The 14,935-nt window shown below is 34.7% G+C and overlaps 1 protein-coding gene across 1 annotated transcript; it reads left to right on the forward strand.

Moving 5' to 3' along the window:
* The first annotated feature begins 7,906 nt into the window (after positions 1-7,906).
* On the forward strand, positions 7,907-8,845 carry LOC122223627 (olfactory receptor 6C75). The gene has a single exon (XM_042944603.1). It carries the CDS (start codon positions 7,907-7,909, stop codon positions 8,843-8,845), a length of 939 nt encoding a protein of 312 aa, XP_042800537.1.
* Positions 8,846-14,935: the final 6,090 nt, after the last annotated feature.

A 14,935-nucleotide genomic window follows, 5' to 3' on the forward strand; every position in this document is an offset into this window, starting at 1 on the left:
CATCACAAATTTAGCACATTCCCCCACCCAACACCTCCAGCAATTCTCAGCTTGTTCTCTGAAAACAGATTAAAAAAAAAGGAGGGGGGGTGCATAACGACAGCATTGTAAGTCTGAAAGCCAAAGAAATTTATGGTCATGTTTTCTCATTATTAGGAAATGTTAAACTCTACAGAGCTAGTGCTGTTGGCTAACATTTTTCAAAAGGTGACAAGGTGTAAGAAATGTTAAATTTGCAGGTTAGGCAAGTTCTGCAGATCAAGAGGCTGTGGAAGAATTTTTAAATATCTCTAAGATATGATACAGGAAAATGATTATGTAGAGCAGGGTTTCAGTGCTAATTAGACTGGTCTGTTCTAAAAGGACACTGGAAAACTAAGCCATATAGCACAAATTGCATATAACCTATATAATAACAAGTGGTTTGAGTTGGTGAAAATGATGTGACAGAGGCTTGAAGGAATGTACCTTTCTATTCCCCCTAGGAACAAAAACTCAATATTGCTAATTCAGTGTGGAAAGCTTATGGAGCATAACCACCTGGAATAATGAGAATCAACACTCTCTACAAATGTATTTGTATTTGTAGGGGGACCTGGGGGGCTGGGTCGGTTGGGCGTCTGACTTCAGCTCAGGTCATGATCTCATGGTTGTTGAGTTTGAGCCCTGTGTTGGGCTCTGTGTTGACAACTCAGATCCTAGAGTCTGCTTCAGATGCTGTGTCTCCCTCTCTCTCTGGCCCTCCCCTGCTCATACTTTGTCTCTCTCAAAAATAAAATAAACATTAAAAAAATGTACATGTGTATATACAGGTATATTGATACATAAATGCATGTTGATGCTTTGTATACATGGATTAGTGTGCACAGAAAGATTTCTCATCACTGTCCACTGACAGACCCTAGGAAAACCTCAAAACTCAAAAAAAAAAAAAATTTTTTTAAGATGGAGTCAGGTTGAAAGGATTCAAGAGCCATTGAAAGATCCAAAGGCCAAAGATAGAGAATTTAAAAAATAAAGCATCTAGTATTATATTATAATCCAAAGGATACAATTTATATTCATTAGTGTTGGGGCGCTTGGGTGGCACCTAGGTTGGTTAAGCAGCTGACTCTTGATTTTGGCTCAGGTCATGATCTCATGGTGGGTTTGTGAGTTCAAGACCCATATCAGGCTCTGTGCTCACAGCGCAGAGACTACTTCAGATCCTCTGTCTCCATCTCTCTGCTTCTCCTCCATATACTCGCTGTCTCTCTCTCAAAAATAAATAAGTGTTTGAAACTTTTTAAAATAATCATTTGTACGTACTATAAAGAAATGATTGTATAATTAAATAAAAGTGGAAAAAAGTGAATTCTTTCTTACAGAATAATGCCAATTAACAAATACAGGAAAAAAATGACAAATACAAAATCACTACCTTAAAACTATAAGCAGAAAGAGTTTGGGTCCCCTGAAAAAGATGAGACATAGCTTTCTTGACATAAGAAAAGTTGTTTTAGGCCCCTGCCATCTTGGGACCTATACCTGAGCAGCACTACTTGTCCAAAGCACATTTCTTGCAGAACTTCCTAGGATATGTTGAAATTGCAGAAGAGTAGACTTCAATAGTCAATAAAACAAGGTAAGAACAAATAGCCACTATAAGGTCAGGGGACAGCACAGTCATATGAGAAACAATAAATCAGTGGTAGAACTCCCAGGGCTGATTCAAAAGTAAAGATTGGCCTGATGCATTCTTGTTATGTTTGCAGGATTTAAATGCCTTTGCACAATTTAAGAGATCACACCAACCAAAGCCAGAGAAGTGACCCTTGCCAGCCCTTGTGATGTCAATTAACTCAGTCACCTTGGAATTTTCTCCCAATTCCATGCTGAATTTCCCATTTTGCAAGCCTCTGGATGAATATGTATTCACCCTTGGTTTAAAATTTCTCCAGTTTTGTTGATGAAGGACACACCGCTTTAGGAAATATCCCAGGTGTTCTCCTTTACTTGTTGCAAGTAAAACCCTTCCTTTCCTATTCTTTAACTTGCTCATTGTTTTTGGCTCAACATCCACCTAAAGGCAAACCCAGTTTCAAGTCACAAAACCATGTGATAATTCTACAGCAAGATCATTGTAGAATGATAAAATTAGGAAAATATTGTTTAAGACATTTTTTTCTGATTGGGGGTAAGCCCTTAGATGTCTAAGAAGCATCGTGTTGCTTACAACAGAAGGTAAAATGAACTACTGAGCCACATGATAGAAAGGAGTTTATTAACACGCCATATATAAACTTGACTCATTTTTTCCAACTGTGTTTTTGCTTATTTATAATTTTGTATATATTCATCGTATTCATTTTTATTTCACAACTTTAAATGAAGGTGAATACTAGATATCCATATATTTAATATTTTTACTATGCATAGTGGATAGCCAACTGATGAATTGTATCACTTTAATCACTGGTGGTGGGGGGTGGGAGGGATTGTCTCAGGTGTGAATTTAAAAGTAAACTAAAGCTAAAATACAAACATATAGGTCTTATCATGAATAACTTATATTGCATGCCCTTGATTTAAGACAATCTTTAATCTTTGATGGATATGTCTTTAAAGGATAAAAGATTAAGTTTTTCTTCATTGATAAAGTTATGCTTAATGTAACAGCTTTATTACTTATATTCTGTCAATCTTTATGCATCTCCCTATAATCTATTATTGAAAATATTGATATAAAAGCAAATTCTGCTAAAAAGTTTGAGGCACATAAGTTTCTCTGCTCCCTGGAAATACATTATTGCTTAAACTGTTATTAGAAGTATCTGTTTGGGTCCTGTACTGCTTTGCATAGTGCCCTTCAAAGGTCATGTCCATCTGAAACCTACAGATATGACCTTCTTTGGAAATAGGGTCTTTGCAGAAGTACTGAAGGGGAGCAGACTATATCACCCCCTGATATGTCTCTTTGGCATAGGATTATTTTTCCTGGTTTTGTTTAAGAAATAACAGACAAAGGAAAAGCTCTGTAAACTGAGAAGTCACTTTTTTGTAAGGTATTTGCATTATGTAAGAAAATCCCATTTGTAAGGGTATCTCCCTCTCTGTACCAAGAAGTGGAGGATAATCAAATCTCTAGAAACTCTTACCAAAGGAGAAGGCAGCAATGCAAATCTGTACAACCATACCCTCCTTCACTGTGTTTCCCTTGATAACTTCCCATAACTGGCTCCCTCCCCACTCCACAACATCTTCTTTTGGCTACAGGTGAGGATATTATTAAAGGTGGTGGCTTGAGCCATTTGGGGGAATTACTCCATTTTCCTGGATCTTTCCCATGTATACAGGAGGTACGCATGCTATTAAACTTCTGTTTTTCTCCTGTTAATTTTTTTTATTATGGGGGGGGAGGGGAGGGCTCTCAGCCAAGAACCTAAAAGAGCAAAAGGAAAAGCATCTTTCCTCCCATACATAATCAAGTTGAGGTCATATACATTAAAGCAATTTCCATGTATCTTGATGTGACAACAGTTTCTATATAACATAAACTTTTAAATAATATGATGACCTACACATAAACATCATGTAGATACTATTCTGACAATGTTTATAATAAAACATGAGCACAGGGGTGCCTGGCTGGCTCAGTCGGATAAACGCCCGACTTTGGGTCAGGGCATGATCTCACAGTCTGTGGGTTCAAGCCCTGTGTCAGGCTCTGTGTTGACAGCTCAGAACCTGGACCCTGCCTCAGATTCTGTGTCTCCCACTCTCTCTGACGCTCCCCTGCTTGCTCTCACTCATTCTCTCTCTCTCAAAAATAAACATTAAAAAATTTTTAAAAAACATGATCACATGTATGGCATAGTATTCAAGTTCTTGACTTTTCTCATGAACAGACTAATATACTTTGAATTTAAATAGCTGTTCTGCTTGCTTTAATAGTCTCTTTCTTTAGTGTGTACTCTTTATTACTTAGTCATATACCTTGAATAATTTCATGTCTCCAAAAAAAATCTTAAAATCTTTCTTCAGAAATTGTCTAACATTTTAAGATCATCAAGTAATCCAAATTTCCGTTGATTTTAAACTATTTATATGTCTTATGGAAATCCTCTTTTATTTTTTTTTTTAAATATAATTAATTATCAAATTGGCTAACATACAGTGTGTAAAGTGTGCTCTTGGTTTTTGGGGTAGATTCCCATGGTTCATCGCTTACATACAACACCCAGTGCTCATCCCAACAAGTGCCCTCCTCAATGCCCATCACCCATTTTCCCCTCTCTCCCACCCTCCCCCCATCACCCCTCAGTTTGTTCTCTGTCCTCTCTTAAATAGCAACTAAATATAAGTTCCAAATGATGAATGTAAATGGGATATTACAGACATCTTTTCGGATCACTGCACTGAAAAATAAAATGATGCACGGGATGAGGGACATATCGCTTATCTTGGACATGAGAAAAGGAATCTGAGGTTTCTAAAATAACGTAGAATTCTCACCTTCTGTTGTAAGAAGTGAAAATTATGCACACAGTTGTCTTTTCCATCTCTCTACCCTCAGAACCTAAGCTTGACCCCAACACATAGAAAACATGCCAAAAGTAATCATGGAGTGAATAAATGGTAATGATTATAATCATGACAGGTTTTCTATGTCACCATTCAGTGTAAAAATGTAAAACCTTAAAAAACATGGCATTTCTTATGGTGTAGAATGATTGAGACCTCAGCCCCAGTCTAAAACATCACAGTGAATTCTTAATATTTTCCCTAAGATTAGAGAGAAGCCCACTTGTTCACAATTTAAAATCTATTGCCATTGAGAAATTGTTTATCTCTTACACCATTAAATTTCTTCTCCTTGTGAAGTTATGGATTCTTTTTATAATTTACTTTTATGTCTTAACACTGTATCTTAACGTTGAGCAGGTATACTTAAGTTTTAGTTTTGCACAATGTGAATATTTTTATAATTTAAATTCTTCTATGTATTTTTTCTGCTCTGATTTCAGGCCACAATCACCAAAATAATCTATTCTAAATTATTTACTAATTTGGACTATTGTTGAATGCTGGTGTCTGGAGAACACCAATCTCCATGGTACCTTTTGTTTATTTACTCAGCTAATCCCCCTGAGTCCATTGTGAATGGAGCAGATAAAATGATAACTAGCCTGAATAACATTACTAAGATCATATCATCTTGCCCACCATACCTGGAAAGACATTCCAACTATAACTTCATTTCAACCATAACTTATTTCATTCAACTATAACTTATTTCATTCAACTATAACTTATTTCATTTCAACTATAACTTATTTCATTTCAACTATCACTTACTTCATTTCAAGTATCAAGACAATACTTCTTAAAGTGGCAATAGGTAGGATATCTTGAGAACTCAGATCCTTCGAGAAATCTGGGTTAATGTATAGAAATAAGTTGATGTATGCCCTTTTTATAAAAATTGCAGAGAAGCTCCCTGAATTATGCTTTATCAATATTTTGAATACTTGGTTACAAGGATAAGATTACAGAGAAGAAACAGATTGCAAAGACTTTTGAAAATTCCCAAAATTCTTACATTTAAACAAATTAAATAAGCCATTAGAAATGACAATGACTAAACCAACCATATTTACCATAAAAGTAAGTATGTCTTGGGGCACCTGGGTGGCTCAGTCGGTTGAGCGTCCAACTTGGTTCAGGTCATGATCTCATGGTTTGTGAGTTCAAGCCCTGCATCAGGCTTTGTGCTGACAGCTCAGAGCCTAGAGCCTGCCTCAGATTCTGTGTCTCCCTTTCTCTCTGCCCTTCCCTCACTCATGCTCTGCCTCTCCCTCTCTCTCTCTCTCTCTCTCTCTCAAAAATGAATAAACATTAAAAAAAAAGTATGTCTTTAGTAGTTTCTTTCAGGAATGCAATTTTGCTTTAATAGGATAAATTTATGCTTTATGCAAGTTTTCTCAATTATGCACAATACTATATATGACTAAATTAAACCACACAATTTATATGAAATATATAAATGAAGAAATTTTTAAACTGCAACAATGTAATAGTTTCATGCAACATTTTTGTTCATTATAATGTAAATATTCAGTGATTGATAAGACTACATATTTTTGTGTTCTTAATCTAAATGTCTTTTAATAATTATTTTTAATATAATCAATATCAAGATACCATGTAATCATTTTTGTGCAAGATTTGAAACTATTTCATGTGTCTTAACGCTGAGCAGATACATTTTCTGTTTTAATTTTACACAATGTGAATTTTATACAGTGAGGGTTAGCATCCATCATGTAAAGGCAGAAGACAAAAAAAAAAAAAAAATGCATATCTTATGACCACGAGGAGGAGAGATGATGCAAAGTAGGAATAATCCCCTCCTAGCAATCAGGTAAAGATTTTAATGTGTTCATTAACACACTAAATTAATTGGCTAATTCTCAGAAAATACCATTCCTTTTGAAAGCTCTGAAACCTCAGAAGGATGTAGAAAACAAAGGAGACATTACAGACTTAGGCTGTATGGACAGTTAAGCATTTTTTAAAATGATCTTAGATGACAGCGCATCTAAAGCTTTTATGGAAAATAAAAACTTTAAACAGGAAAAAATCAAATCCTGATAAACATCAAGAGTTGCATTAAAGCCAAAGATGAAAAATAAAAGAAATAAGAAATAATCCTTGCTTCCCAAAAGCGTACCTTTTGTCTCCCTCAAGAAAACAATAGGCAATATTATGGAAAAGTGCTAAATGATTTTATTTTTTTTAAGTTTTTTTTATTGAGATAATCTCTACATCCTACATGGGGTTTGAACTCACAACCCCAAATCAAAAGTAACACGCTCCTTTGAGCCAGCCAGGAGCCCCAAAATCATTTTAGAATTTACAAAATTTACAATTTACAATTTACAAAAATAAAATTAGGACTTAAGAAACAGTAGTGCTTTATGTATCAGAGAGCAGACTCACGATAGGTAGATACTAAATACAAATATATTTAAGAATATGTTTATAATCTTAGAAAAGACCACTATGGCAAATTACTAATTAAAACTAGAATGTCTTGTGACACAGACATTGGAATTCGATTGGGACTACCCTCCCATGCATTAAATGTGTCTGTATACTGTTATCATGGAACATTATTCTACCAGATGGGCAAGTAAGTGGTCTCTGAAGATTGTAAAAGTTTGAATGGGAGAAGACAAATGGTTATTCAAAATAGAAAAGTTAAAATATATATGATGAAGAAAGTAACAAAAAATACCTTCAAAATTTTGTAGTATGCTGGGAGTAAGCTGAGTTTTATTAGAAAAGGTTTTCATCTTAGAGGTTTTAATCTTTTTTTCTTGTTTTCAGGTATATACCAAAATATTCAGAAGACAGGGATTTATACTGAGATATGTGAGAATACAATGAAAGATATACAAGAATAATGAATTAATATATGACATACTAACATTTATTATTATATATTATTATATAATTATTATAAATGTCAGTATCATGTTTCTCTAAAAATATAAGGCAGCAATGACTTAAAATTTATTTATTTATTTATTTATTTATTTATTTATTTAAGTTGGAGTGCCTGGGTGACTCAGTCAGTTAAGCACCTGACTCTTATTTCAGCTCAGGTCATGATCTCACAGCTCATATAATCAAGCCCCAGGTAAGACTCTGCGCTGACAACACGGAGACTGCTTGGGATTCTCTCTCTCCCTCTGTCTCTGCCCCTTCCTTCCCTCTATCTCAAAATAAACAAACATTATTTAAAAGTGTGTCTATGTGTTTGTGTATGTGTGTATGTTTTTCTTTCCTGGTGTCGTAACTTTTCTTATTTTTTCATCTATTTTACAGCTACACAAAAATATCATTATAAAGAAGGAAGATAATGAAAAATTACACCTCAGTAACAGAATTTATTCTTCTTGGATTGACAAATGACCCACAGTGGCAGGTTGTACTTTTCGTATTTCTTCTTGCTACCTACATGCTAAGTGTGACTGGGAACCTGATCATTGTCACCCTCACCCTTTCAGATGCCCACCTGCAGACTCCAATGTATTTCTTCCTTCGAAACTTCTCATTCCTAGAAATATCATTCACATCTGTCTGCATTCCCAGATTCCTTGTCACTTTTGTGACAAGGGACAGAACCATTTCCTACAATGGTTGTGTGACTCAGCTATTTTTCTTCATCTTCTTGGGGGTGACAGAATTTTACCTTCTGGCTGCCATGTCCTATGACCGCTACGTGGCCATCTGCAAGCCTCTCCATTACATGACCATCATGAGCAGCAGAGTCTGCACCCTTCTTGTCTTTAGCTCATGGCTTGCAGGATTCCTGATCATCTTTCCACCAATACTGTTGCTTCTACAGTTGGATTTCTGTGCCTCCAATGTAATTGATCATTTTATCTGTGACGCTTCTCCAATTCTACAGCTTTCTTGCACAAACACTCACTTTCTAGAACTCATGGCATTTTTTTTAGCGGTGGTAACACTTATGGTCACCTTAACGCTAGTTATTCTCTCTTACACATACATCATCCGTACAATTCTGAGAATTCCTTCCACAAGTCAAAGGAAGAAAGCCTTTTCCACTTGTTCCTCCCACATGATAGTGGTCTCCCTCTCTTATGGAAGCTGCATTTTCATGTACATTAAGCGTTCTGCAAGGGAAAGGGTGACTTTAAGCAAAGGAGTAGCTGTGCTCAATACCTCAGTGGCTCCTCTCTTAAACCCTTTCATATATACACTAAGGAATCAGCAGGTGAAGCAAGCCTTTAAGAATGTGGTCCAGAGAATGGCCTTTTACTCAAATAAATGAATGTTATTATGAAAAAAGTATACCCTTAAAAGTAAAGCTGAATGAAGAACTCTCTGCCTTTCTCTACATAAATTCTTCAAACACCTCAATTCATTCTTTCAGTTAGACATATGTATATAAACAACGCCTCTTTTTCTTACTAGCCTAAAAACCAGGTCTTAACTGGCTTTCTGTATAGAAAATAGTCAATCTTATCCTGTGTAACTAAAATTCATGTGTCAATAATCTCCATTGTTTCTCATATCAAAGCAAAGCAGCTTAAACATTCATAGAAAAGATACATATTGCTATACTATAAGAAGCTACTAAAAACCACAAGCACTATGAAATGTATTTTACGAGAAATAATAATATGTATCAATTAATATTTCTTAAATTTCTACTTCTGTGTCATCAATAAAACGTTTAAAATTAAAGCATTATTAAAATATCTCCATGAGTTTATCAATAAAATGTAATTAAAACATGCTGAAAAATCAAATAGAAATTTAAGATAAAATCTGCTGTCAGCCTTATCTTTGCCATTTGAAATGAGATGGTATCTATTTTATACTAGTTTTTGTAGGAAAATATAGAAGTTTCAGTACAAGACATGAAATTTACCTTTTTCTTCCACTGATATGTTCTTAAAAGAAAATAGATTAACTGAAGAATTCCCTCTCTGCCAATCATATTTGAAAGGGAAAAGCATGGTATATAAAGGTAAATTAAGCTATCCTGATAAATGTCATATTTATATTCAAACTCTTTCAACTGATACAAAAATGGTCTTTCCTACTGATATGAAACAACAATTTCATAATCTGGAATGATAGGACATAGAGACTCCAAAGAGTTTCTTGGAAATGATGATACATGACTTATTTATGCCTTAGTTTTCCTTATTAGCAAATCTACACACTGTGTTTATCTGTCCTTTGCCTCTTTTACAGCATGTCCTACCTCCCTCAATAATATCCAAGAAAATGACTCTGACAACTTCAGAATTGTAAAAAATGTGTCCAAGCCTGGCTCCTACAGTTAATATCCCCTTTGGCACCTATGTATCACTAAGAAAACTGGTTGTCTTAAGACAGCAGTTGTGAATATAACTAGATACTAGGTAAGTGGATTTGACTTTGGTTTCTTGATTTCCAGCTTGGTCTGATACATAGGTTAATGTAAAGAGCTGTACATAGTTTCTAACTCCCAGACAGAAATACCTTTTCTTGTATCTCATAGACAAGAGTGTCTGTGAACACTCACTTATTTCTTACCATTGTCCTTTCATGGAATGGGTTACATTTTTTTAAAAAAGCATTTAACACAATATTACCACAAAATGAAAATTAATTTATCATTTTATTCAATTATAAATTCCATATTGGGGCAATTTGTAAGAAATGAAATTATATAGGTTTACTTTTGTAAGAAAATCACAAGTAAGCTGAAATGCAAAAGCAAGAACTTATCAAACTCAATACCCAAAAAACAAATAATCCAGTTAAGAAATGGGTAGAAGGGGTGCCTGGGTGGCTCAGTTGTTTAAGCATCTGACTTCAGCTCAGTTCATGATCTCATGGTCCGGTCCATGGGTTTGAGCCCTGAATCAGGCTCTGTGTTGACAGCTCAGAGCCTGGAGCCGACTTCAGATTCTGTCTGTCTGTCTGTCTATCTCTCTCTCTCTCTCTCTGCCCCTCCCCTACTCACACTCTCTCTGTCTGCCTCTCTCTCCCTCTCTCAAAAATAAACATTAAAAAAATAAAAGATAAAACAAAAGAAATGGGCAGAAAACATGAATAGGCATTTTTCCAAGCATCCAGATGGTTAACAGACACATGAAAAGATGCTCAACATCACTCATCATCAGGGGAATACAAACCAAAACCACAATGAGATACCACATCACACTTGTCAGAATAGCTAAAATTGACAACTCAGGAAACAACAGATGTTGATGAGGATATGGAGAAAGGGGAACACTTTTGCACTGTTGGTGTAGATGTAAACTACTGCAGCCACTCTGTAAAATAGTATGGAGTTTCCTCAAAAAGCTAAAAATAAAACAACCCTACAACCCAGCAAGTGTACTACTAGGTATTTACCTAAAGGATGCAAAAACACTGATTTGAAGGGGTACATGCACCCTGATGTTTATAGCAGCATTATCAACAAGAGCCAAATTATGGAAAGAGCCCAATGTCCATCGACTGATGAGTGGATAAAGATGTGGCATCTATATACATATATATACACACACACACACACACACACACACACACACACACACACATATATATATATATATACACACACACACACACACACACACACACATATATATATATATACACACATACACACTACTCTGCCATCAAAAAGAATAAAATCTTGCCATTTGCAATGACATGGATAGAACTAGAGTGTATAATGTTAAGTGAAATAAGTCAGTCAGAGAAAGACAAATACAATATGCTTTCATTCATATGTGGAATTTAAGAAACAAAACAGATGAACATAGAAAAAAACAGAGAAGGAAGCAAACCATAAAAGACTCTTAATAATAGAGAACGAACTGAGAGTTGACGGAGGGAGGTTGGTGGTGTGATGGGCTAAATGGGTGATGGGTATTAAGGAGGCCACTTATGATGAGCATTGAGTGTTGTATGTAAGTGATAAATCACTAAATTCTACTCCTGAAACCAATATTACACTGTATTTAACTTAAATTTAAATAAAAACATTTAAATTATAAAACTGATTATATATATATATATACATATATATATGTATATATATAAGGAGTGTATACAAACAACATGAAAATGTTAACTAAATGAATATATACTATACATATGGTATATATAATAGGTATGTAGGTAGACAGAAGAAAGAGAGGAAGAAAAATAAGAGGGAAGGGAAAGGTGATCCTCTTGATTGACAGAAACTTCTCTGGAAAAAGTTGATTCTAATATTCACATTGTTCATAAGCGTAAGGTGAAATATTATTGTAAAGTATTATGAAATAATGAAATTTTTATTGCAAATGTGATGGTTGGTGAGAAATGTATCAGATATATGTTATGTTTTAGAGGCTTTCAAAAATATTAAGTTCATATTATTTTTCACACTAATATTTCTAAAACGCCTTCCCTTTAACAAGGGAAATTACACGTATGTAATGATCACACAAACACACTTGTGCCATAACCTTTTTTAAAATCAAATCACAGTTACTGTCACTTTACTGTTTTGTGGTTATTGAAAACATAAGAAATCATTTATTTTCATTGGTGAATTATCATCCTAAAAGTTGATTCTATTAAACATAAAGTGGGAGCTTAGAATAAAAATTTCTTAATAGCATTGCAAATTGGAATTTCATTGACTCCTATTCTCATGAAGCATTCCTCAAGCTCTAGAGATTACAAAATACTCTCCAAAAAGTATTAACCATTCATGGGCCATTGAATCTCTTGGGATCTTAATACCAAGTGATGATTGGCTAAAGAAAAATAATCACTAAAACTTACAGATCACAAAATCTAAGAAAGAATCACACAATCAGACAATTTTGGAAAAGCCTTCATTTTGTCTTATAAATGCTCAGGGGTGCCTGTGTGGCTCATTCAGCTGAGCGTCTGACCTTGGCTCAGGTCATTATCTTGGCAGTTTGTGAGTTAGAGCCCCTTGTAGGGCTCTGTGCTGACAGCTCAGAGCCTGGAGCCTACTTCAGATTCTGTCTCCCTCTCTCTCTGCCCCTCCCCTGCTCGCACTGTCTCTCCCTGTCTCTCAAAAATAAATAAACATTAAAAAAAATTGTTTTTAATACTCAGAAGGAAAAGTGAGCTAGATGAATAGATAATTAGAATAGAAAAGGAAGAAATCAGTTATTTTGTACCTTCCACAACATTTCTGCATTGATCTTAACCAGGCTGCCTGTACTTAATTAAATTCCTCTAAGTACTAATACAGTAAATGTGATAACATTTTTCTAAGGCATTCCATTTATGTTTTCTATAAAAGGCAAACTACATATTCCTTTTTTTAGAAGCAACTTTATAACTCAGGAGAGGTGTGATATTTTCCAGTTCTCTAGAACTACTTTTTATATTATCCATTTGCTTTCATAAATATTCAGCTATTTTTTTTGCCTCTAATACATGCAATGCTAAGGGAAACTTTTCAATTCAATCTTTTAAGAATTCTATCTTAAATCCCTCCTTAAACTGAAGTCATTAATAAAGTTCACGAGGAGAGAGGTAGAAATGGGTGAAAAGGCAGAGGAGGAAGAGCCTAAGAGCACAGAAAGAATATCAAGTTTTGCAGTAAATAAAGTTTGAGTTGGATGCACAAATGAAATTATTTACCATTTAAAATAACATTCAGAGAATATCAGATAAATCATGGGCTTCTTCCCCCTTTATGTGACCAAACATGCTATTTGGCAAATTCCACATGAAAAGAATTATTATTAGAAACTAGACATTAGTTAAGAATTAACTTTCCTGGGGAGTGCCTTTGGTGGCTCAGTCGGTTAAGCCTCTGGCTCTTGCTTTTGGCTCAGGTCATAATCTCATGAGTTTGAGCCCCATGTCAGGCTCTGTGCTGACAGTGCAGAGGCTGCTTGAGATTCTTTCTTTCCCTCTCTCTCTGCCCCACCCCCTCTCAAACTTAAATAAATAAACATTTTTAAAAAATAAATATGGATGACATAGTCTGAATGGCACTGCATCTCAAAATTAATGGAAAAGAGGGAAGGGAGAAGGAGCTATCAAGGAACAAAGGCCTTTCTCCAGGAATGCTCCATTCCTTCCTTATGTTGCTCCTTCCCAATTATATAAATATTGAGCAGAGAATTAATCTCTTACCTAATGAAAAAGAGTCTTTCCGTACACTCATCAAAATCAGTGACATCTAGAATCCACATACAAATTACATGATCTGAGTACATCATAAGCCTTGGAACAATATTATGTAGTCAATTCCATTACTATATAAGGGAGAGTATTACTCATGCAACAGCACTTTAAAGTTTTATTCTTAGTTTGATAGCAATAACCAAGAAAACCTTAGGCTAAAGCATGAGGTACTAATCCATACTCTACATTGATATCAGTCACAATAATTTTCATGCATTGAATAAAAGCAGAAAGTTTCTACAATTATTTGATTACCGCATATGTATTATCACATTTCATTCTCACAGGCATCTTATCATCATTGTTGTATTTCAGGTAAGTAAAATCAGCCTTGCCTGTCATGTTCCCTGTCCTCCAACCACAAACCTCATGGTATTATTATGTTTCCATGACCATACAATATTGCAAAGGTTTTGAGGGGACAGGAACTCACGGAGAATTAAATTCCAACAGATGTCAAGTTCATAAATGGAAGCGCTGGGTCTGAAAGTCAGCTTTCTATATACAAAAGATGTACTCACACTCATAAGTGAAAAACAGTAACTTTATAATTTTTAATCAAACAGATCTAAAAATAATTTGAAAATAAACTATATGACCCATTGCAGAGTTTAATTTAAATTTGACATTTTTATCATAAACATAAACAGATCCAAAATTAAATAATCTGGGTATGATGAAAATATTGAGATTTTAAGATTAAACTCTTACATTACCATTTGGTTTGTATTTATTGTCAAATGTATCCTATGTAGAGAAATACATAGGAAGTTAATGATGTTCATTTAAAATGATACCTAAAAAAACATGCATACTTCCACTTCCCAGGCTAACATACCAAACACCATATTAACATAGAACCCCCCCCAACTTTTCTGTCCTCCAAAATACAGATTTCGAAAGACACATCGACTGTACTGACACTGCTTTGCTTTTCACACTACCAAAATGAACTCTTTATATTTTTCTTTCCTGGGTTTTGGTCAGGTTTTAGAAAATTAAAAATTACAAACAATAAATTTCAGCTGCATGCTTTTATAAAATTTGACAGACGTATGCAGTTGTGTATCCACAAGCACAGTTGAAATAAATATATTTTGAAAAAATATCCAAAATATTTTCTTATGTACTTTAGTAGCCAATCCCTACATCTTACAGCTCTTCAAGAATCCACTGATCCATTGTCCTA

Source organism: Panthera leo, chromosome B4 (genome assembly GCF_018350215.1).
Source record: "Panthera leo isolate Ple1 chromosome B4, P.leo_Ple1_pat1.1, whole genome shotgun sequence".
In the NCBI taxonomy this organism is placed as follows: domain Eukaryota; kingdom Metazoa; phylum Chordata; class Mammalia; order Carnivora; family Felidae; genus Panthera; species Panthera leo.